We start from the raw sequence: 25,891 nt of genomic DNA on the forward strand, positions 1-25,891 counted from the left end.
ATTATGTGTATTCCTCCCATCTTCTTTTGATGCTTTCTACATCAATCAATATTTTGCCCATAGAATCCTTCAAGGCTTGAATTTTTTCATCAGTCCTTTCAGCTTGAGAAATGCTGAGCTTGTTCTTCACTTTTTGATTGCTCACTACAGGTCTTTACACATTTTATTACAGTACTTGACTTAGTCTTCTTGAGCTGCCTTTTTGTAAATTTCTGTTCTGCTATTTTACGTCCTCATTTCTTCCATGTGCATTAGCTTCTCTAGGCTCACAATCAAATTTCAGTCTCTTGTGACACACATTTTGTTCTTTTCTTTCTTTACTGTCTTTTTAATGACCTTTTGCTTTGCTCCTTTTCAATGCTCTTGATATAATCAAACAACTCTTCTTATCTTCAGTTATTAGTGTCTAGTGCACCAAATCTGTTCTTGAGATGTCCTCCACATTCAGGTGGGATATGGTCAATGTCTTATTTTGGCTCTCCTGGACTTGTTTTAAGTTTCTTCAGCTTTAGCCTGAACTTGCATATAAGCAAATTGATGGTGTGATTTAATGTGTCCCGGCCTTGTCTTGGCTGAACATATTGAAGTTTTCCACTGTCTCTTACTACAGATGTAGTCAATTTGATTTCTATGTATGCCATTTGGTGAGGTTCATGTGTATGTTGTTGGTGTTGGTGTTAAGTGCCACGGAGTCGGTTTCAACTCATAACAACCCTATATAGGGTTTCTGAGGAGTAGCTGGTGAGTTTGAACTACTGACCTTGCAGTTCAAACCGATCTTGCAGTCCAGCGCATTATCCTGCAGTGCCACAATAGCCACCTTTTACGTTGTTTGAAAAAGGTATTTGCAGTGAATGTCATTGATCTTGCAAAATTGTATCATGTGATCTCCCACATAATTTCTATTTCCAGTGCCATATTATCCAACTAATGATCCTCTTTGTTTCCAATCTTTAATTCTAATCACTAATAATTATCAATGTATCTTGATTACATGGTTGATTTGTTTCAGAATGAGTAAAGTTGGTAGAATTTTTCGATTCTTTTTAAAATCACTGGCTTTAGTGATTGGTGTATAAATTTGAATAATAGTTATATTAACTGTGGGTGTATGAATATTATCCTATAATGGAAAGCATTATACTTCAAGATAGATCTTGAAATATTCTTTTTGACAATGAATGAGACCATATCTCTTCAATTTGTCATTTCTGGCACAGCAAGCCATATGATTGTTTGATTAAAAATGGCCAATATCAGTCTATTTCAGATCACTAATGCCTAGGATATTGATCTTTATGTGTTCGGTTTCATTTTTGTGAACTTCCAGCTTTCCTGGATTTGTATTTCATACATTTTATGTTCCAATTATTAATGGATCAACATCTGATAAGTACTCATAATTCAGCCTTTTGCAAGAAAAATATCTCTTCTAAAATACTATTAGTTGGTTTCTTCTCAGGTCCCTTTTGAAGGAAGATAGATAAGGTGATTTTCAAAGTATTTTATGGTGAAAATAACTAAACCATTGGAGTTTTATATCATGAAGTAACATGTCTAAAGACAGAATATATTTTATGCCTTTTAACAGTGACATTAAATGATATCTTCATAGACTAAAGGAACAAGCTAAACATTTCAAAGTATCCAATTATTTGTAGGGTGGTACACATGTGTGTATATTTGTAGATTGTGGTGCCTCTTCATTCATCTATTCATTTTTTTGTCTGCCCTTGAATACTTTCTTATTTTGACTATACTGCTGCCTCAGAAACACAGTCCTTTTAAATGACCCAATTACCAGAAATGAGACAAGTCTTTGGACTTTGGGAAGAATACCTTTCCCCAACTCAATGAATTCATCTTAATCTGTCTGAATTCTACTTCATAAATCCTAGAAATTGTACTATTCAGATGGCCAGTGGTTTAAGGTTTTGACTGAACTTCAAAGTGAAATACCCAATACTAACTATCTCCTCATAAAACATATGCATTGTCTATATGATACTGCTTCTTCAAGAACTGTTTCTTTTCTGAGTCATGTACAAATAATTTTTTGAGTCATGATTATGAATAATTTTTATTACAAATAGGCACCAAAAAGAACTTATTTTACTCTGCTAATTTTTTTCACACAATCTTTGAATTCATATCCAACATACTCTAAATTAGCTTTGCTCTAAATATTGGAAAAAATTTTCTAAGCTACAAAGATTTTACAAGATCCATGTAAGACAGTGCCTATTAGAAACCATAAAGAGCCGATAAACATACCAATTACAAAGTTGGCCTTGGAGGTTGATTGTCCATACTGTTGCTCAATGTACTTTGGTTTATATGTCACCATGCCAAATAAAGAATTCAACTGAACAGAACTTGCACACAAATACAAGCAGTACACTGGATTTCCAAAAAGATTCTTCAGTGATGGAAGAAAATCTATAAAACAAGAAGAACGTGGAATAATTAGAAGACAGCTGTCATACTTGGCAGAAGCTACAATCTTGATTACAAGGCTTAGTCTGGTCATGTTAGAGTTCAGATCATTCACCATGTTGCACAAATACACACAGTCAATAGTAAGTTATTGACATAATTCAAGGTTGAGATCTGACAAGTCTCAAATTCAGGCAGAGGTACACACGTTTGCAGGCAAAAATTGGGCCTACACCTACAGTAGAGTCAGAAAGGAACAGATTCCTTTAACTAATGTAAGGAAAAGAGATAGAAATAAGCCTCATCACCCAGCTGGGAGACTGAGACAGGATATTAGGAATTTCAGATTTCTGTTGTTTATTTTCCAGAAATTGGTCATGGTCACAGAAAAGGGATTATGAAAATTATCTCTACTTCCAACATGAAATTGAGTGTTCGAAATGAGCTTTGTGTGACTACTCTCAGATCTTACCATTATATATCCAAACAGAAATATCAAGAACTACTGTAAATGTGAATATAGTTTGCTAGAGATTGATGCAAAAGAAGGTGGATATGTTAATACTAGAGAAAACACTGCTGACCTTTTGCATCACAACAGTCTCTCAGTTACTGTTTGGGAAAGATATGCATTGGTTTACATTTCTCTAATGGGTGGGCCTCATCCCTCCAAAGTCCACAAACCCTGAAGAGTCATTCTTTTCTTCTCTGTCCACCCAGAGTGATGCTAATGCAAGGCATAAATCGTAGGTAAGGGCATTTGCAAAGTCTACATTTAAAGAGTGTAAGGGTGAAGATGTCAGTAAGGAAGGTTACCAATCAGCTTTCCCAGTAATAAAGCTGACTTTTGATCTCTATATCTGCTGCCTGTATGTTTTCTTAATTTGTTCTGAACACACAAAGGTGAGAGGAGTACTATTTCTTGAGTCCCTAAGGTGTCAACAGAGAAATGGAAAGATCTTCAAAATCATGGAGAATCGGACTCACCTTTTGCCATTTCTATTATTTTTACTTTTTTTCCACAGGGTGTTTGGTAGTCTGTTATGAACTTGCCTTCCTCAGAGGAGGAATTAGTATCTTCTCGACCACAAGGCCTTGGTAGACTCTTTGGTAAACACCAGAAAGGCACAGCTGCGAGAAGACTTATGACTCCCGCTATTAGATAACCAAGCCACCAGGCACCTACCCACTGGGGATCCTTTGGAGTAATGGTTATGTGATCTGAAAGACAAGGAGGAGGGCTAAGTCATAGATGAAGCAAAGCTAACAGGTTCAATTAAGTGCTCCCTCCTCTCTTTTTAATCCTAGTCCTGGCTCTATTGCAGTGTGTAGTTGGTAAGTGCCGTGAAGTCAGTTTCATTTCATAGTGACTCTGTGTAGGGTTTCTGTAAATCTCGGTGGGAAAAGAAAGCCTCATCTTCCTCCTCGGCAGTAGCTGGTGGGCTCAAACAACTGAAGTTGTGGTTCACAGTCTAGTGCTTATCATACACAATCACTGCACTCCCGTATTATACCATTAACTGTTGTTAAGTGCTGTTGAGTCAGTTCCAACTCATAGCAGCCCTGTATAGGGTTTCTCAGGAGCAGCTGATGAGGTTGAATCACCCATATTGTGGTTCAAACCGACTTTGCAGTATAGGGCATTAACCCTCAGCACCACACCAGGACTCCTATTACACTGTAAGATTTAATAGTTCATACATGATCATTTTTTTCTACTCTAAACAATTATCTTGCTAATTGAAAGACATGGGCTACTTCTGTAACATGATGCTTTCTCTGTTTGTTCTTTGATCTAAAAGTATAATATTCAAATACTAGAAGGAAACTCATGACTTTCAACCTTCACTTGAGGTTTTACAGAGGGACCTTTGGGCCTTTGGCATAAGGCAAGTAACATGTGAGGGAGAATTATGAGTGCTCAAAACCTCTTATACCAAGAACTCATCATTTTCACTTTTATTTAATTCACAAATTGAACAGCTAAGAATTTATTTGATGACAGGTTTATCCTGTCACCCTGTGGCCCAAATCTAGTGTAGACATCTCATAACAAAGATGATTAACTTAATACCTATTGATGTTAAATCAGCAGAACATTATTTATTTGATGGTAGTTAATGAAACTTTAGAGCTATTTTTTTTCTGAAGTGAGATTTTTATATTCAGAAAAATCTTGATATCATATTCATATTTTTAAAAAAAAATTTTTTTTAATCACTTCTCATTTGACTACAAAATGAGCACTGATAAAAAGTATTGATCCCCAAATTAAGTGTTTGCTTTTTTCTGTATGCCGTTGTAAGTTGATTCTGCCTCATGCTTCCCCATGTATGCACAGTAGAACTTCTCTATAGGATTTTCAAGGCGCCTCCGAGTGTTTCCAAACACCAACCTTTGATTAGCAATCTACCTTTTAATCTTTATTTCAGCAGTCCAAATCCACCAGTTGCTCCTCTTAAACCCTATAGAAGATTGCTCTGAGTTGGAACAGACTCAAGAACACTCAACAGCAACAACATAACCATTTTTAAGATGCTATGAAACATATCACTATATAAATACTTCCATCACTCTACATGAGACCAATAAAATAAATACACGTTCTTTGACAAATAGGCTCAGTTGCTACTGAATTATGCTCAGAAAGGCTTAGAGGAGCTTATCACTGAGTATTGTTTCTCCTTAACAATTCCCACTCACCACACCTATACTTTCTTATTCTATATCAGTCTCCAAGCTTGAATTTTTAATTTTCATGAAGTCAAGGAATTCAACTATTTCGCTCACTGCAGTAGAACAGAATGTGGTTTAGAATCGATGAGAATTTATTTTTTTGACTTAAATGAACACATGAATAAAATAATACCACTTTTGGAATGTGTCTTGAACTTTTTAGAAAGGAATACGTTAATGTAATGGTTTCCACATTCTTTTTTAACATAATGACTTCAAAATGTAATTGTGTAGTTATTTTGTATATGGGAATTACTTGTTTTTAACTGCTCTACTGGATTTCTTTGAAAAAGATAAACATTGTCTATCTCTAGAGGGCACCATTCACAGAGAAAGAAATCCAACTATGGAAAGATCAGGCCTCCCTCCCTCATGGTCCCTACACAAACAATCCTGGAAGGAAAGTCCATCTCACTATGTTGTTGTTGTTGTTAGTTGCTGTCAAGTCAGCTCCAACTTATAACAATCCTGTATAGAGTTTCCAATGAGCTACGGGTGGGTTTGAACCACTGACCTTACAATTAGCAGTCCAGTGCTTGTCCCACAGAGCCACACTGGGACATAGTACATCTCAATTAAAAGAAAACTTGTCTACTTAAAAAGAAGAAGAAGGAAATTTTGGTTGCCAGAAGACTGTCAATCCTTAGCTTTTCTGGCAAGTTCCCAGTTACATTATCAATTGATGCAACTGTAATAGATGTTGACACACCTGAAGTCAATGAGAGCCAGTAAGTAGCCACAGATTTTAATCTTGACTCTTTTGGAAGGCATTTGATCTGGGAACCCAGAAGTGAAAAGGATACAGCTTAATAACAAACCGCTGTCATCCAGTTCCAAACACCACCTATTTGTCATATTTATTAAGGCATGTGTTGATTTTATCAACGATAAGTCCATAGATTACTTTCATTTTATCAAAAGCTACTATCCTGTCATTCATAAAATTAAATTTGTTATTTTTCACATGATTTCTCATTAAAGAAAATATAGTAACTAAAATAAAAGAATAAATAAAAATAAACTCCATTACCTAGATTCATAAAGCCAATGTCAACATACAATTTGGCACATAATGAACCTAATAGGAAGCCAAAGATTGGTCCTATAATTGCAACCGTCTGCACGCACCCTGAAAAAAAAGGAAAAAAACAGCTACCATTTTTTTTTGCTTTTATAAATTAATAAATTTTCAAAAAGAAATATGAGATTCAGTTAGCATATAAAAATATTTCATTTGTGTGCTTAATTTGTCAGTTTCTCAATTTCACTAGGCAATAAGTCCTTCTCTACTTTGAGGGGAGAATGAATACTTTGAAGACATTAATTATCTCTTAGTAAGACAACACCACCAACCCCTGAAAAGTTCATTTTAAAAATGGAGGAAAGTGTACTCCCTAGGATTAGATTCCCTTCTTATAAAAATCAGCATTATACTGATTCTGACAGCCGGTCAAACACCTTTTTTCTTTTATGGTCAATTAAGTGTCAGACTTATTTTGATACTAAAATTAACTTCTTCCCCCTTAGTGAAAAAGCTCCTCCATTCCCTCAGAGTTTCCATGAAACCATTTGTGAGAGTAGTATTTGATCACACCCTTAGATGCAGCTAGCAAAGGAACTAGACTTTGAAACAGGGAGAGGGGAATGCTCTCTGGAACACCGATGGCCACCTAGTTCAGGCAAAATAGGTAAGCAGAGCATACTGCATAAATGACAACTTCTAGTAACCAGTTTTCCCTGCAAACCTCTGCTGTTTACCTTTCATTTCACTTAAGAATATAAAATGCACATATTACTGGTAGAGGCTACTCTTTAGATTAACTGGAGGAATAAATAGCAGGTATCAGATTCTTTTCTGAATAGGATAGAGGGCAAAAAAAGTGAGCATGCTCTGAGGTTTCTGGAGAGAAAAGAGGAGTACTAGGCATCTGGCCTGGTTCTTTTGGCTGCAACTTTCCCTCCTGTCCCCAGAGTGATTTCTTTGTGCGTGTGATGGATTTTTTGTTTCATTTCCGTCTCCTTTTTGTAATGAAATTTTCTATTGGAGCAGGAGCCTTGTTCTTAACTCTAGCTTGCTTAGCTATAACCAGAAGCCTCCAGGAGTTATATAGTGCCCAGCCAGAGCAGGATAGTATAGTGGCCTTGATGCGATCCCTCAACTAATTTAAATCGTGCTCTTCCATTGATGAATGTGATGCCCACAAAATATCAGAACCCCAAGAAATCATTACTAATTTCTGAGACAGAGAACAGGTCTTCATCCTCTCTGGGCCCCTAGTTCATAATCCCAACTAATGCTGTTTAAATTCAGATGAATTTAGAATTTGCCTTTGCTTCAATTTTTTGGTTTTTGCAGTTTTAGCTACTGGTCCACTTATGCGGGCCTATTCCAGAAATGAGATCGCTTGAGGCCTTGCTTCTGTCCTCTTTATGTTTTTCTTTATCTCATTCTACTGTTGAGATTTACAATTCCTAACTTCCTATCACCCACAGAACAAGAAAGAAATAGAGACAAAGGGAAATGAAAGGAAGGAAGAAAGGTGCCTTAAAAATAACAGGTCTTCTAAAATAAAATCCAACTTTTAGGGCTCTGGGAACAAATATATATACAAATTATTCAAATGCTTTAGTAATAAAGCCATCTGAAAAAAATAATTGATGACATCGAAGCCCAAAGAGGTTAAGATAATTATATGAGGTCACAGACAATATTGTAGTTACACTCAATTATTGCCCAGTTTTCTTTTAATTCAGTGCTAGTTATATACTTATTGCAAAGATATTCCTAATTGCGATTTCTTCACATCCAGTTTTTAAGTATGTACGTCTGAAATGCGTGCATTCTATAAAGTAATTGGGCATGAAATATTAAAATTTCTACACTCTAGTTAGTTTCTAATAGAATTAAGAAAACGAGGTATCCTGCCTCCCAAGAAGATGAGTGAAGTAGGGATTACCAATATAGAAGGCTGCGTTGTCTTCACAGGCAAAATCATCAAGGTATGAGATGCCTAGAGGCTGAATGGGAGTTTCTCCTATTCCACGAAGAAGATTCCCCAGAAAAACATAAATCCACATGGAGGTGCTGGCATCAATTTCACATTCTTCATATAAAAGCAAAAAAGAAAATTTAAATTAGATTAGTAGACTCCGGGTGTGGCACTGTGGTGGTGGTGGTGGTGGTGATGTGACGTAGAGTCGGTTCGGACTAACAACGACCCTGTACCGGGTTTCCGAAGCTGTAACTCTTAAGGAATAGAAAGCTTCATCTTTCTTCCGCGGAACAGCTGGTAGTTTTAAACTGCTGACCTTGAGGTTCACAGCCCAATTCGTAACCACTATGCTACCAGCTGTGTCACTGTAGGATCAGCAAAAGATTTCAAGCCACAAGGTCAGCAGTTCAAACCCACCAATTGCTCCTGGAAACCCTACATAAGGTCGCTATGAGTTGGAACTGACTCGACGGCACTTAACAACAAAGTTAAGGATTTATTCAGCTTTTCTATAATTTACCTTAAACTAGATTATATCAAACATAATTTAATATATGAGTTTGGGCAAGATGAGAATATTTTACACCTTCAAAATTTGTTGTTATTGTTGTTATATGCCATTGAGTCAGTTCTGACTCATGGCAACCCTGTATACAGCTTCCAAGAAGCAGCTGGTGGATATGAACTGCCAACCTGTGGTTATCAGTCCAGTGCTGATCCTACAGCACCACACCAGGAATCCAAAAATTTAGGCAGTCTAAATCCCCAGCACATAGATCAAGGAACTCTACATTATTTCTTGTTTCTGTTCCTTTCACGGCTTATTTTCTATCTTCTTTTCATTTTGTTCTACATTGAGGTCTTTGAATTCCTTTAATCTAACAACTTTCAATATTTTGTTGGGGACAAAACACAAATTTTTTCTCATGTCACAATTTTTAACTTTTTGTATTTTCAGCAAAAATCACATGGAATTATCTTGTTGGCTGAATTCTATGTGAAATACTATATGACTAGTACTCTAACATTGGATTGGATTGCTTAGAAAGTTGTCTGTTTAATGATGAGTATATTTCTGAGATTACAGAAACAAATTCAGGTAAAAATTATAAACTGTATATGCTTTAGCAAGCAGCCCTGGTGGCACAATGGTTAGGCACTTGACTATTAATCAAAAGATCAGATGCTCAAATTGCCAGTGGCTCCATGCAGCAAAGGCCTGGAAAGCTGCTCCCATAAAGCTTACACTTTAGGAAACCCTATTAAGAGTCCTGGTATGATGCAGTAGCTCAAAAGAGGGAACAAATCTTTACAGTGAGGATCATTCCCACCCCCTCCATACACAGAGTAGACAGGGATGGGCAACTTGGACATTGGCTACCAAAAATGGGGGCCACTACAAAGTCAAGAAGTGACTGGCTTACAAGCTTTCAAGAGGGAACCTAGATCCAGAGGACATGGAAGAAGGTAGAATCTCCACTGAGTAGTATCCAATCTGTCTGGGCAGGGCTGATGAAAGGAGATGCATATAGGTCTCTTGTGATACAATAGTGAATAATTATTATCAGGACTGACTGTGAGGGTTGGAAATGTAAAGGTAGATGTTTTGTAGCAAAGGAGGGGAGTGATTGCCTTTGCAGTCCAGGAGTGAGGTCCCTGGGACCATCAAGGGAGAAGGGCAGAGAGTGGGACCCTACCCAGAGAAACAGTGATGCCAGAGATGAAGGCAAAGATGATGATATGGAGAGATGGAGTAGCTGGGGAATCTAGACCCAGAGAGGGAGAGGGGCTGTGTGCTAATGACCAGGGTGCAGGCTTATAGTGTATACCCTTTGGTTGGTTGATGATGCATGGAGGGGATTGTAACCATGGCAATGAAATGATATATACGATAGGATGAATGTAAAGCTAATGTTCTCCCATGTAAACAATCACATAATTCACAATAAAACATTAAAAAAGAAAAAAGAGTCCTGTTGTGGCACTATGTGTTAATGCACTGGACTACAAAGTCATTTGAAATGCAAGGTTGGCAGTTCAAGCTCACCAGCCGCTCCTTGGAATTCCTATACAGAGTAGCTATTGGTCGGAATTGACTCAATGGCACTTAACAACAACAATAATTAGCATTCTACTCTATCACACAGAGTTGCTATGAGTTGGAATTGATGCACAAAAATAGCAAATGATTTAGCACTATAGCTATTCTGATTAAAATTTTTTAGCCATTTTAGAGTAAAATAGAAAGCTAACAACTCTAAAATCGTTTTATAAAAATCATATAGTAATACGATCATGTGAAGCAGGATAATTATCTCTATGTGATAAATAAAACATTGCTTTAAAGAGTTTAGCCACTTTAGAAACAAAGATATATTAACAACTTCCAACCATCACCACTTCTGAATCAGTCTCCTGTCCCAAGCTATTATAGATTTTGTATTGAAAATCACAACCCCATACTCACTCATGTAATCACATTTGGAATAGAGATCTCTTTGTTATGTTAGTTAGACATTGTCAGTGTAGGATGGGTTTTAAGCATATTACCTTTAAGATATAAAAGAGCAGATTAGGCACAGAAGACAATAGACACAGAGAGAAGATCCACACTGTCAGAAGACAAAGCAGTCCACAAAGCCAGGAAATCCAGTTTTCTGGACAGAGAAATTACAACAAGATTTTTTTCCCCATGGCCTTCCCTAGAGCTAAAGGCCCTGAGTTTGGACAACTAGCTTCCTAAACTGTGTGAAAATTTCTGTTTTTTTTAAGTCACTGAATAGGTACCTGTTATAGCAACACCAAGAAACTAAGACATAGGCACTAGAATAAATTATTTATAGTCATTATTACCAAGGAGCTCTGGTAGTGTAGTGGTTACAAATTGGTCTGCTAACCTTAAAGTCGGCAGTTTGAAACTACCAGGTGTTCTGGGGGAGAAAGATGAGGCTTTCTGCTCCCGTAAAGATTTACAGCCTCAGAAACCCTGTACAGGGTCGCTATGAGTCGGAACCGACTCCACGGCACATAACAACAACAACAAGAAGTCATTATTACCACCACTCATTTGTCAGTTTGCCATACTGTGGTCATTATTACCACCACTCGTCTGTCAGTTTGCCATACTGTGGTGATGTGTATGTTTTCGTGATGCTAAATGCTATGCCACCAGTAGTTTAAATACCAGCATGATACACCCATGGTGAACAGGTTTCAACTGAGCTTGCAGACTAAGACAGACTAGGTATAAGGAGACGCAGACTGCTTATGAATGTTTAGCCACTGAAAACCTTATGAATAGCAGTAAAACACTGTCACATAACACCAGAACACTAAATATTGTAACAAGAGAAATAGCATAGAATATTATCAGATATAGTGCTGGACAATGAAACCCTCAGGTAGAAAAGTACTCAAAATATGACTATGGAAGAACTGCCTCCTCAAAGTAGAGTAGACCATAATGATACGATAGAGTAAAAATTTGGGGGCTATCATTTGAATAGAAACAACTGTAAACATCCATTAAAAAGCAGTACATGGAATATATGAAGTATGAATCTAGGAAAAATGGAATTTGTCAAAAATTAAAGGAGCATATAAAGATTAATATACAAGGTATTAGTAAGCTTAAATGGACTGGTATTGACCATTTTGAATCTGATAATAACATGGTTTATTATGCTGATAATGACAAACTGAAGAGGAATTTCATAACATTCATCATCAGAAAGAAGATTTCAAGATTTATCTTAAAGTACAATATTATCTGCAATAGGATAATATCCATACATCTACAAGAAAAACAGTTAATACCACTATTATTCAAATCTACTCACCAACCACTAAAACCAGTGAAGATGAAATTGAAGAAATCTACCAACTTTTTCAGTCCAAAATGAGCAAATATGCAATCAAGATGTACTGATAATTACTAATAATTGGAACACCAAGGTTGGAAACAAAGATTCAGTAGGAGGAAATGATGATTGATATCTTATAGAAGATCAATGACTTAGTCATTTAAAATACCTTTTTAAATACTTGGACCTCACCAGATGGAATACACAAAAATCAAATTTAGTATATCTGTGGGAAGAGAAAGTAGAAAACCTCCATTTTATCAGTCAAAACAAGGCCATGGCAGACTGTACAACAGACCATCAATTGCATATATGCAAGTTCAGGCAGGAGCTGAAGAAAATTAAAACAAGTCCATGAGAGAAAAAATTTGACCTTGAACATCTCCCACCTGAATTTAAAGAACATCTCAAGAATAGATTTGATGCATTACACACTAATGATTGAAGAACAGAAGAAGTGTGGGATGATGTCAAGATCATCATACAGGAAGAAAGCAAAAGGCCATTAAGAAGATAAGAAAGAAGGAAAAGACCAAAATGGATGTCAGAAGAGACTCTGAAACCTGCTCTCCATCACAGAGATTCTAAAGCGAATGGAAGAAATGAGGAAGTCAAAGAGCAAACAAGAAAATTACAACTATTATATGAAATATATAAATATTATATGAAATATGCAAAGCTCTAAAGTTAGAGAACCAAAAGGGAAGAACACAGTCAGTATTTCTCAAGCTTAAAGAACTGAAGAAAAAAATTCAAGCATTGACTTGCAACATTGAAAAATGCAATATTGAATAATGCAGAAAATATTAAAAGAAGATAGATGGAATACATAGAGCCACTGTACCAAAAAAGAAATGGGCAACTTATAACCATTTCAAGAGCTAGCATATGATCAATAGCCAATGGTACTGAAGAGAGAAGTCCAAAATGCATTGACGGCATTGACAAAAACAAGGCTCTGGAAATTGATGGAATACAAATTGAAATGTTTCAACAAACAGCTGTAGCACTGGAGGCATTCACTCTCCTTACAACAAAATTTGGAAGAGAGTTACTTGGCCAACAGATTGGAGAGATCCATATTTTTGATTATTCCAAAAAGAGGTGACACAGCGGAATGTGGGAATTATCAGACAATATCATTAATATCACATACTAAAGATAATTTTGCTAAAGATAATTTTTAAACGGCTGTAATAGTATATTGACAGGGAATTGTCAGACGAAAATGTGAAGCAATGGATATCATTACAGATGTCATATGGATCTTGGCTGAAAGTAGAGAATATCAACAAAATATTTACCTTAGCTTTACTGACTATGCAAAAGCTTTAAAGTATGTGGATCATGGCAAGTTGTGGACAATACTGCTGAGAATGAGTATTCTGGAACACTTAATTGGGCTTATGACAAACCTATACATAGACCAAGAGACAATTGTTCTAACAGAACAAGGGAACACAGAATGATTTAAAAATCAGGAAAGGTGTATGATTGTATTCTTCCAGTATATTTATTTAATCTATATACTGAGCAAAAAATCCTAGAAGCTGGATTATATGTAGAAGAATGCGGCATCTGGATTGAAGGAAGACTCTTTAATAATTTATGATATGCAGATGATGCAACCTTTCTTGTTGAAACTGAAGAGGACTTAAAATACTAACTAATGAAGATCAAAGACCACAGCCTTTAGGATGCATTGCATCTCAACATAAAGAAAACAAAATTCCTCACCACTGGACCTTTAAATAACATCCCTGATAAATGGAGACATGATTGAATTTGTTAAAGACTTCATTTTGTTTGAATCTACTATCAACACTCATGGAAGAAGCAGTCAAAAAAATCAAATGATGTATTGTATTAGGCAAATCTGCTTCACAAGACCTTTCTAAAGCATACAGGAGCAAAGAGGATTTAGGTGCACCTGACATAGCTTTAGTGTTTTCAGTAGCCTCATATACATGTGAAAGTTGGACATAAACTAAGGAAGACCATAGAATAATTGATACATTCATGCTATGATGCTGGAGGCAAATATTAAAAGTATCATGGGCTGCCAGAACAACAGACCAATGTTCATTGGAAGCAGTACAGCCAGAGTGTGCCTTAAAAGCCAGGATGCTGAGACTTCACTTCTTATACTTCAGACATATTATCAGGAGGGACCAGTCCCTGAAGGAAAACATCATGTTTGGTAAAGCTGTTGCTGTTGTTGCCGTTAATGTTGTCAAGTCGCTTCCGACCCATAGCGACCCTATTTAGGGCTTCCAAAGAGCGACTGGTGAGTTTGAACCGCCAACCTTGCAGTTCAAACAGCTTTGCAGTCTGGTGCATTAACCCACAGCGCCACAAGGATCATTAAAAATGAGGGAGATCCCCAATGAGATAGATTGGCACAGTGGCAGTAGCAATAGACTCAAACTTCACTATGATTGAGAGCATGGCACAGGACTGGTCTCTGTTTCGTTCTGTTGTGCATTTTGTTGTTATGAATTGGAACTGACTCAGCAGCACCTAACAACAACAGCCATTATTAAGGAGTTCTGGTGTGGTACTGTAGGATAAGCATTGTACTGCTAATTGCAAGGTTCAATGTCCAAGGTTCAGACTCCATGGCACTCAACAACAACAATGTATTATTAAATTGAAATCTCCTAATAATCTCCCAACAATCTTGTAAGGTAGGAAGTATTTCTACAAGACAATAACAGCTAAAGTAATTTTTGAAAATACAGGTCAGTGGTTCAAGCTCACCAGTCACTCCTTGGAAACCTTATAGAGGGTTGCTATGGGTAGGAGCTGACTCGACAGCACTTAACAACAACAACAACATTTGAAGAGCTCTGGTAAACATCTTTGGGCAATTGAATCAGACTACAAGTAGTCATGATGATTCTACTCCCTTCTTAAAATGTGACCAAGTGACCAGGGATTTGCCATATTTTTTCTGGTGTTTGCTATTCCCTTCCTGAAAATATGAATCAATGCTCATGTCAATTCCAGCCATAATATTTGTTTGATTCTAAGAAGTTTGTTGATACAGTAGTCTTCCTTGTATTATGCAAAGGTAGATATTTTAGAACTGTTCTGTCCAAAATGTTGTTGTTAGGTGCCATTGAATCAGCATCAACTCATCACGACCTTATGCACAACAGAATGAAACACTGCCTGTTCCTGAGCTAACCTCACAATTGTTGTCATGCTTGAGCCCATTGATGTTGCCACTTTACCAATCCTTCTCTCTGGGGGGTCTTCCACTTTTGCTCTGACCCACTTTACCAAACATGATATCCCTCTCCAGTGACTGGTTCTTCCTGACAATATGTCCAAAGTATAAGAGATGAATTTTGCCCATCCTGGCCTCCAAGGAGCATTCTGGGTGTACTCCTTCCAACACAGATCTGTTGTTCTTTTGGCAGCCTATGGTACTTTCAATATTCTCCTCCAATACCATAACTCAAATGCATCAATTCTTCTATGAGCTTCCTTATTCACTGTGCACCTTTCGCATGTATATGAGGTTATTAAAAAACCATGGCTTGGGTCAGGCATACCTTAGTTCTCAAGCTGACATCTTTGCTGTTCAACACTTTAAAAAGGTCTTGTGCAGCACATTTGCCTAATGCCATACATCGTTTGATTTCTTGGGTGCTGCTGCCAAGAGTGTTGATGGTTGATCCAAGAAAAATGAAGTCTTTGACAACTTCAATCTTATCTCCATTGATAATAATGTTATTTATTGGCCCAGTGGGGAGGATTTTTGTTTTCTTTGCATTGACATGCAATCCATACCAAACGCTATGGTCTTTGATATTCATCAGTAAATATTTTAAGTCCTCTTAACTTTTAGCAAGCAAGGTTGTATCATCTGCATATCAAAGGTTGTTAATGCCTCTTCCTCCAATCCTGATGTCACATCTCTACAACTAAATTTCTTGGATTATTTGCTCAGCATACAGATTAAATAAATTTGGTGAAAGAATACAGCTCTGGGCACACCTTTTCTAATTTTCAACCATTCTGTGTTCCCATGTTCTGTTCGAACAACTGCCTCTTGGTCCAGGTACAGATTCCTCATGAGCACAATTAAGTGTTCCAGAATACTCATTCTCCACAATGTTGTCCATAGCTTGTCATGATCTATGTAATCTAAGGCCTTTGCGTAGTCAATAAAGCACACCAATGATATCCCTCATTTCATGTCCTCTTCTGAATCTGGCTTGAACCTCTGTCCAACATAATAACTGCTAAATAAATTCAAATGGAATAACACTAAAAATTCAGTTCCTCAGTCATACTAGTAACATTTCCAGTACTCAATTTGTCCATGTAACTTGCTATTGTTGTTGTTAAATACCATCAAGTCAATTCTGACTGTGGTATAGGGTTTCCTAGGAGAAGCTGGTACATTTGAACTGCAGACCTTGTGGTTCACAGTCTAGTCCTTTTCTACAGTGCCACACCAAAAGTCCATGTAGCTCATGGCTACTGTATTAGATAGCACAGATACAGAACAATTCTGCCATCTTAGACAGTTCTATTGAAGAACTCTGCTCTAGAAAGTGAGGAAAAACAAAGTTGTAAATGGAGTCCTATATTTATTCTGCCATTATCTTTAGCATGAGCCCTCATTCACTAAAGCCAAGAAGAAGGACTTTAAGAGAGCGGTGCCTAACAGAAAGAGAAATTCTGTGTTACTAACAGGGGACTGACAACACCAAGAGTCTATCCTGAGCTTCACCTTGCTATTATATAAGCTTCCTAGAATGCATGCAACCCCCAGGGAAAAAGTTGAGGCTATGGTCCAGTTGACTGAAATTAAGTATTTGCATTCTACTGCAAAGAGGTTCAACACATAAATAAAACTAGGTACAACATCACCAGCCTCTCCTTGGAAACTCTACACAGCGTCTCTATGCACCAGAACCTACTGGACAGCACTTAACAACAATAACAATACAGAATAAGTGTAGTGCTTACAAGTTGGCCTGCTAACCTCAAGGTAAGCAGTTTGAAACTACCAGCCATTCCATGGGAGAAAGATATGGCTTTCTGCTCCTGTGAAGGTTTACAGCATCAGAAACCCTATACAGGGTTGGTATGAGTCTGAACTGACTCTGCGGCATATAATCACCACCATCACCACAGAGAAAACACATTTCAGTAATGGACTAGGATTTGAATGTGATAAACCAGGTTTTCTGGTCCACCTTTTTTGGAACCATTAGAAGCTTTTCCCAAAGTTATTCATGCTCTTTCTTTCCATGAAATTTGATTGATTGTGTTCTTAGCATCTTTTCAAGTATGCTAACAATTTTTAAGATGTTATAATATTATCTCAAGGCAGTAAAGCTTTTGAGAACAAAAAGCATACAAATATTTGTTATACAAAGTCTTATCAAAAAGTGTTTGCTTAATCAACTAAAGTAAACTTTAAAAAAATTGTCTTACCATTACTTATTTTAGATTGTGGTTTTTCCATGACTGAGACCGGTAATTGACTGCTTGTTTCCAAGAGACATGGAGAAATGCTGAGAGTGGAATTGGAGAAAGGGGAATAGCTCTCATATCTGTACCTGCATAAAAGGATGTTTACTTTACTACAGATTAATTGATTACATACAAAAAAATTACATCCATGCTACATGATTCACTATGGTGCCTGTTTGAGTTTGCAGCTATCCCTCTAAATAACACAAAACCAAACCAATATTTACCAGTAAAGTTTGCTGAAAAGGTAGCCAGAATATCTGGTTCGTAAAGAACAAATTTGCACCACACCTGGGCAAGTTGTTTGTGCAGTGTAATGAATAAAAATAAAAGTAAAAGTTATCAGAGAGGCTCATTTTAATATTAACTAGGAGTGGGCTTCAAAATCCATAGAATAATTCCATTCTCTTTCAATTCCATTTTATATAAATCTCCTGCTTTGGTGAAAAAATATTCAACACTTGCTAAATCATTATTATCTCTGAATCAGTGGAAAATTAATTATTTAACAACTCATAATCAATTGCACATTACATTTACAGTTGCAAATTTTATAGAACAACTACAAGGCTAATACATGCATGGAGCTTTGAACAATTTACCTAGTGTGTATTTTGCTTTTTTTGTTTTTTTTTAGAGATGCACAGCAACAATCTTGACTCAGAGAATTTATATATAATACAGCACACATTCTCTATAGTTTATTAATCTTGTTGTTGTTGTTATTAGATGCCATCAAGTTGGTACTGACTCATAGTGACCCTATGCACAGCAGAACAAAATACTGCCTGATCCTGGGCCAACCTCATTATTGCCACGCTTGAGTCCATCAATGCTGCCACTTGGCCAATCCATCTTCCTCTTTTTCTCTGACCCTCTACCTTACCTAACATGATATCCTTTTTCAGCAACTGGCCCCTCCTGATGTATTAATTTAGCTTCAAGCTATCATTTCTAATTCCAGGTTACGATGGCAGCTGAGTTGAGTAGCCAATGCTTAATGTTGCCATTGAGTTGGTTCCAACTCATAGAATCCTCTAAAGGGTTTCTGAGAAGCAGCTGGATAGCTTGAATTGCCGACCCTGTGTTTCAAACTGACTTTGCACATTAGCCTGCAGCACTTCACAGGACTCCTTTTATGTTTAATGATAAGAGATTAGTCTGTCTACAGTCCACAGCTCCACGCTTTCACACAAATGATCCTTAATGATCTGAAGTATCTGCTCCACTAGCACTCTCTAAGGGGAAGTATTTGGTAAAGGACATTACAATATCATCCTAATTCTTATTATTTCAGTCACTAGCTATGTAAATAATGGCTAGTATTCATAGTGATTTAATTATAATACTACCAATAAAAATCTACTCAGCATGGTAGAATATATAGGGTTATCCTAATGCTTAAACTGACAGATCACCACTCATCTGTCAGTTTGTCACACTGTGGTGTCATGTGTTGGATGTGGAAGATATGACATGTGATGCTGGAAGATATGACACCAATATTTTAAATACCAGCTTAACTTCCATTGTAAAACAGAATAGGAATAAAGAGAGGCAGATTACTTCTGAATGGTTAACCACTGAAAACTTTATGAATAGTTGCAGAACACTGTCAGATATAGTGACAGAAAATGAGCCCTTCTGGGTAGAAGGCACTCAAAATGTGACTGAATAAAACCTGTTTCCTCAAAGTAGAATTGGCCTTAATCACATGGCTTGAGTTAAGCTTTTGAAACCTCATTTGCTGATGTGACACAACTTAAAATGAATAGAAATAGCTGCAAATATGCATTAATAACCAGAACATGGAATGTACAAAGTATGACTCCAAGAGAATTGGAAGTTGTCAAAAAAGAAATGGAATGTATAAATATTTTAGGATTTGATGAGCTAAAATGGCCTGGTATTGGCCATCTTGAATCAGATAATCGTACAGTTTACTATGCTGGAATTGACAAATGAAGAGGAATGTAATCACATTCATCATCAAAAAGAACTTTTCAAATTCTATCTTGAAGTACAACACTTTCTGTGATTGAATAAAATCCAGATGCCTACAAGGAAGACTAGTGAATACCACTATTACTCAAATTTACATATCAACCAATAACGCCAGTGGTGATGAAATTGAAGAATTTTACCACCTTGTTAAATCTGAAATTGATCAAACATACAATTGAGATACTTAGATAGCTATTAGTGACTGGAATGCAAAAGTTGGAAACAAAGGCAAAGGATCAATTATTGGAAAATATGGCATTGGTGACAGAAATGATGCTGGAGATCACATGATAGAATTTTTCAAGACCAATGACATATTTATTGCAAATACCATTTTTTATCAACATAAAGGCCTCACCAGATTAAATACAGAGGATTCAAATGGACCACATCTGTGGCAAAAGATAATGGAGAAGCTCAAGATCGTGAGCCAAAAACAAGACCCTGACTGTGGAAAAGATCATCTACTGCTCATATGCAAATTCAGGCTATAGCTGAAGAAAATTAAAACAAGTCCATGAGAGCCAAAATATGGCTTTCAGTATATCCCGTCTGAATTTAGAGTCCATCTCAATAATAGAATTTATTCATTAGATACTAATGACTTAAGGCAAGAAGAGTTGTGGGATGACATCAAGAACATCATACATCAAGAAGTCATTAAAAAGACAGGAAAAAAAGAAACGGTCAAACTGGAAAGACTCTGAAACCTGATCTTGAGCAAAGAGAAGCTAAAGTGACTAGAAGAAATGAGGAAGTAAAAGAGCTGAACAGAAAATTTCAATGGCCAGCCCAAGAACACAAATATAATGAAATGTACAAAATCCTGGAGTCAAAAAACTAAAAGGGAAGAATAAGCTCAATATTTTTCCAGCCGAAAAAAAAAAAAAAAATACAAGCCTTTAGTTGAAACATTGAAGAATTCCATGAGCAAATTTTTGAATGGCATAGGAAATATCTAAAGAAGATAGAAGGAATATATAGAGCCACTGTACCAAAAAATAGTGGGTTGATATTCAATCATTTCTACAGGTACCATATGATTAAGAACCAATGGAATTGAAAAAAAGAAGTCCAAGCAGCACTGAAGACATTGGCTAAAAACAAGACTCCGAGAACTAACCGAATACATATTGAAATCTTACACAAAACAGATGTAACAATGGAGGCACTCACTCATCTATGTCAAGAAATTTGGAAGACAACTACCTGACCAACTGACTGGAAGAGATCCATATTTGTGCCCATTTCAAACTAAGAAGAGGTTGTTCCTACAGAACAGGAGATTCATAATGGTTTAAAATCAGGAAAGTTGTGCAAGAAGGTTGTGTCTTTTCATCATGCTGATTAAATCTTTAAGTTAAGCAAATAATCCATTAGGCTGAATTTTATGAAGAAGAATATGACATCAGAACTTGATGTCACTAACAATCTTCAATATGCAAATGACAAAACTTTGCTTGACAAAAGTGAAGATGACTTGAAATACTGATGAAGATCAAAGACTACAGCCTTCTGTGTAGTATTGTAAGATCATGATAAATTGAGAAAAGATTGAACTTGTCAAAAAATTCAGTTTGCTTGGATCCATAATCAATACTCACGGAAACAGAAGTTAAGAATTCAAATGAGATATTGCATTAGACAAATCTGCTGTACAAGACCTCTTTAAAGTGCTCAAGAACAAAGATGTCAGCATGACTCAAACCATGTTATTTTCAACAGTCTCATATACATGAGAAAGTTGGACAATGAATGAGGGAGACTAAAGAAGAATTGATGCATTTGAATTACGGTGTTGGTGAACAATATTGAAAGTACCATAGATTGTCAGAAGACCAAACAAATCTGTTTTGGAAGAAGTACAGCTAGAATGTCCCTTAGAAGCCAGAATGGCAAGACTGTCTCTTGTACTTTGGACATATTATCAGGAGAGACCAGTCCCTGGATTCGGACATTATATGCTTGGAAAGGACCAACAAGATGGATTTACATAGTGGAAGCAACAATGGGCTCAAACACAACAATTGTGAGGATGGTGCAGGACTGAAAAGCGTTCCTTTATGTTGTGCATAGGATCACTATGAGTGGGAACCAACTCAACGACACCTAACAACAACAATATTTAAATTGATAAATGGGTTATATTACTTTGCTTAAACAAAATTTTAGTGAATCCATGAACTCCACAGAAAAGTACTATATGTAAGTTTGTATATAAATACTTAAGGAAATATACTCATATATTTTTTTAATATTGTATATCATGGTTCCCTGAGCAAAATAGATTAAGAGTCACTTAATTAGGATAACTATTTCTGCAACTCTTACCTACCCAGAGGACATTTAACATTGAAATTATGATAAAGGTGGTTTTCATTTTTACAAAACTAGTATGAACTGTTGTAGTCCCTTGAGATTTTTAGAGACTTGATTGTCATTATGTAGTTTTTAAAAGAAATTAATGCTTCACATCATCTAGTAACTATTAATCTTATTTGGGTTGATTTACCGATTGTAGATATTTTATATAAGTTGGATCATACATTTGATTATGAAGTATTTTGGATATTTAAAATATTTGAACTTTCTCAATTTAATCAATTAAAAATAATTGTTGAAAGCATAATGACTTCTTAGATTTTAATAAGTAGATTTTATGGAAGTACCATCTTCGTCACTAAATACTCTCTATGATGTTGTTGTTATGTGCCATGGAGTCAGTTCTGACTCATAGCGACCCTATACAGGGTTTTCAAGGCTGTAAATCTTTACGGGAGCAGAAAGTCTCATCTTTCTCCCGTGGAACAGCTGGTAGTTTCGAACTGCTGAACTTGCAGTTCGCAGCCTGATTCATAACCACTATGCTACCAGAGCTCTTTACTCTCTATGATACTCTATTAAAAAAATCATTACTGTCTTTAGGTTTCAGTTTCTTAGTTGTAAAAAGAGGACTATAGAAAATCCTAGTGTGGTGTGGTAGGATATGCCCTGGACTGCTAACTGAAAGGTCAATGGTTCAACCTGCTGATCAGAAACCCTTTACAGGGTTGCAATAGGTCAGACCAGACTCAATAGCACTTAACAACATAGATGTGTTCTGTGTCTATTTAAGCTCTGTTTGGATAAAGAGACAAAGAAGCAATGGGAAGGGGAATGAGTGGTAAGAAAGCTTTTAAATTAAAGGCTTTCATTTAAACTTGGATTCAAATCCTGACTGACACAATCTTGACTCTAAAGCATAAAATGATTTTGACAGGAGCCTCCTAATTAGTCTTCATGCCTCTAAACTTGCCCCACCAATGAGCTCTTAAAACTGTGAGTCAGTCTGCTCAAAGCCGTCTAATGACTTCCTATCTGATTCAGAGGCAAAGTCCTGGCAGTTGATTGAACATTACTATTCAGACTAAAGGAGCTCTGGTAGCGTAGTGATTACGAATCGGGCTGCGAACCTCAGGATCAGCAGTTCGAAACTATCAGCTGTTCCGCAGGAGAAAGATGAGGCGTTCTGCTCCCGTAAAGATTTACAGCCTCGGAAACTCTGTACAGGGTCTCTATGAGTCGGAACCGACTCCACGGCACATAACAACAACAACATTCAGATTACCACTATATACAGACTGCTACTACCACCACTAGCAGCAGCAGCATCTCAAGCCCATCTCCAGAGCTGTGGAATCAGAATCTACAACGTATCAAGAGCCCCAGGTGATTCAAATATGCATCAAAGTTTGAGAAACAAGTATGGTCTCTTCTCACGTGATATCTTTACTTCTCCGATTGCATGTTTACGTTTTCACCTTGCTCATTGCACCGCAGTCACATAGTCCTCATTGCTTCATCTACACACCAGGCTATCTTCTGCCAAAATGAATGTTGTGTTCACTGCTCAGTTAGCCTAGAAGTCTTCTTCCCCAGACACTGCATGGATATGCCCTTCCCTCTTGTTAGATCTCTGGAAACCATGATCTCTTTATTGTATCTGTACATTATCTAAAGGAGCCCCATGGAAGGTGAAGATTGTTTCTTCTAGGTAGGCAGAATACAGTAGTTTTTTAGGGAACAAAAATTTTCATTTTCAGAAAGTACTCAAATGAGTGACCAATGTGAAGACAGGTTGAAAAGCAGTTATTGCAATAATTCTCAGTTGTTGTGATAATCCACTACATTTCATAGGAAAGGAATTATGTGTGTGTTTATAAACGTACCAGCACAGTACCAAAGGAATGGTAGACCCTAAGTAAGTGAATGTCTAACTATATTCTCCAACATATAAAAGTGGTGGATCAGACCCTGCATCTACCACTAATCAGCACTAGTCTTACTGACTGTTGTCTTTTTTCCTGGTATTATGTCTCTTTCTGATTTCCAAGAATAGTATTTTGTATTTGTTATTAATTTGAGGTAATACCATTTGTAATCTGAATGTAACACCTTTATGATTAAATCTTTTGCTACATAATTAGCTAAAGAAGATTGACAGTAATACACAACAATAATAACACAGCTACTAATAATTCCAAGAAACTTAATAGCCATTTTGCCCAGGTTACTTGCAATAACTTTTAGAGCTAGCTGTTATGTTTATACTTATAAACAGTATGCAGAAACATCGCTAAAAAGGTTAAGTAACCTGCCCAGGGTCACAAAGAAGAGCCACTGCTTCAGTTGGTGGTTGTGATGGTTATGTGCCATGGTGTCGGTTCTGACTCAGAGCAACCCTGTACAGGTGAGTTAAATTGAGAGATTAGGAAAAAGGATTTATTTATCCTTTGAAACCACTTTCAATTCCTGATGTTTTTTCGTGGTGGAACTCTTTTTCAACTCATAGCAAACAGCTACATTGCTGACAGTGGTTATGTGTTGTGGAGATGGTATATAGCAGCCTGTATAGGATTTCCAAGGTTGTAATTCTTTATGAGAGTAGAAAGCCTCATCTTATCCCCATGGAAGCACTGGTAGTTTCAAACTGCTGACCTTGATATTAGCAGCCTGACTCATAACCACTAGACTACCAGAGCTTCATAAAGTGCTACACAGAGGCCCAAAGCATAAAACAGGCAACTGGCTCAACTGTGCATCAAGCAGGAGTTAGGCAAACTGGAGGCTCATTGCTTCAGCCTTCTCCTCTGCCTCTTCCTGGTCTATGAGTTCCATAGGACAAACTTTTGGAAAGTCAGTGATCTAAGGGAACTTCTGCCCTGTGAAAAAGAGCTCAGAGGCATCTAAAGAACAGGCAGAGTTCCAAAGTAATGAACACAGGATCAGGGAAATCAACCAAAATTGGGTAGGAAATCTCCCGCTGAAGTATTCTATGTACCACTTTTATAGATTGATTATGGAAGTCAAAAGAAATCTTTTGAGTCCAAGAAAAAGTTTGGACCAGCTCCCTCTAAATATCCTCAGCTCTAAAATACTATGATACAATGATTAAGAATATACAATAAACAAAGTATCAGGAATAATTTTTTTTTTTTTTGTAATCTTTTGTTTAAACATTTGTTAGTCACTTTTCTCTGTGAGCACAGTGACCATAGAGAAGGGAAGTAGCTTTGATATGCCAGAAGAATACTGCTTGAGAAGCCAGAAGATTTTTTTGTAGCTTCAGGTTCCATATTTACAGAATATCTAACATTGAGAATGTCATCAAATTCTCCACGTCATGATCTTTAGCTCAAAATCAAAGTGGTAAATTGTTTTTAGAAGAACTCATAAGTTATTTTAAGGAAGAAACAATATAACAAACATTTTGAACTACTATTGTTTTAAGCAAGTAATGCACTAACAAAAGTATGCTCTAGGAATAGAGACATATAACAGATAACCTTACAGTTCTACTGAGAATGGTCATGAGATAGTGTTTGAACAATAACTCTTTGGAGTTGATAATCTATCTCTGAGCCAATTATTGCTAGACAAGTGTATCATGATCCATCATTAATTATCTATTCACTACCCTGTTTTTGTTCTGCTGTGCATAAGGTTGCTATGAGTCGGTATTGACTTGATGGCACCTAACAAGAGCACCCTGTTGACATCCATTTAATATTTAGCATACAAGTTAATTTCTATTTACTTATTTTGCCTCTACAGCTGAATTAAAGCATTTGATTCAAAATGTTTAATACAAAAATTTCTTTTTAATTTTTCTGAAATCATCACAATTCTTACCACATAGTAGCAAATCAATTAGTATTTTTACAAATTATAAAATTAAAAATAAAATTCTGACAGTGCTCTGAAATTTTGCCCAGATTAAATAAATGAAACTAATACATAAAGGTGTCATAGACTTAAGTCATATGTTATCTTCTTAAACTTAAATACCTAAGCATAATAACAAAAAGGGAGTCATTCCGTTTT

General features: G+C 36.5%; 1 protein-coding gene across 1 annotated transcript in view; it reads right to left on the reverse strand.

The window, feature by feature from the left end:
* SLCO1C1 (solute carrier organic anion transporter family, member 1C1) overlaps nt 1–25,891 on the reverse strand; it is a 61,140-nt gene that overhangs the window by 24,492 nt on the left and 10,757 nt on the right. Inside the window, exons 4-8 of the mRNA XM_006866011.1 lie at nt 17,486–17,610; nt 8,130–8,276; nt 6,203–6,301; nt 3,424–3,657; nt 2,275–2,439 (exon numbers count right to left, since the gene is read on the reverse strand). Coding sequence (XP_006866073.1) covers nt 2,275–2,439; nt 3,424–3,657; nt 6,203–6,301; nt 8,130–8,276; nt 17,486–17,610 — 770 coding nt within the window. The remainder of the gene's footprint in view (nt 1–2,274; nt 2,440–3,423; nt 3,658–6,202; nt 6,302–8,129; nt 8,277–17,485; nt 17,611–25,891) is intronic.

The sequence above is a fragment of the Chrysochloris asiatica genome, unplaced genomic scaffold (genome assembly GCF_000296735.1).
Source record: "Chrysochloris asiatica unplaced genomic scaffold, ChrAsi1.0 scaffold00086, whole genome shotgun sequence".
In the NCBI taxonomy this organism is placed as follows: Eukaryota; Metazoa; Chordata; class Mammalia; order Afrosoricida; family Chrysochloridae; genus Chrysochloris; species Chrysochloris asiatica.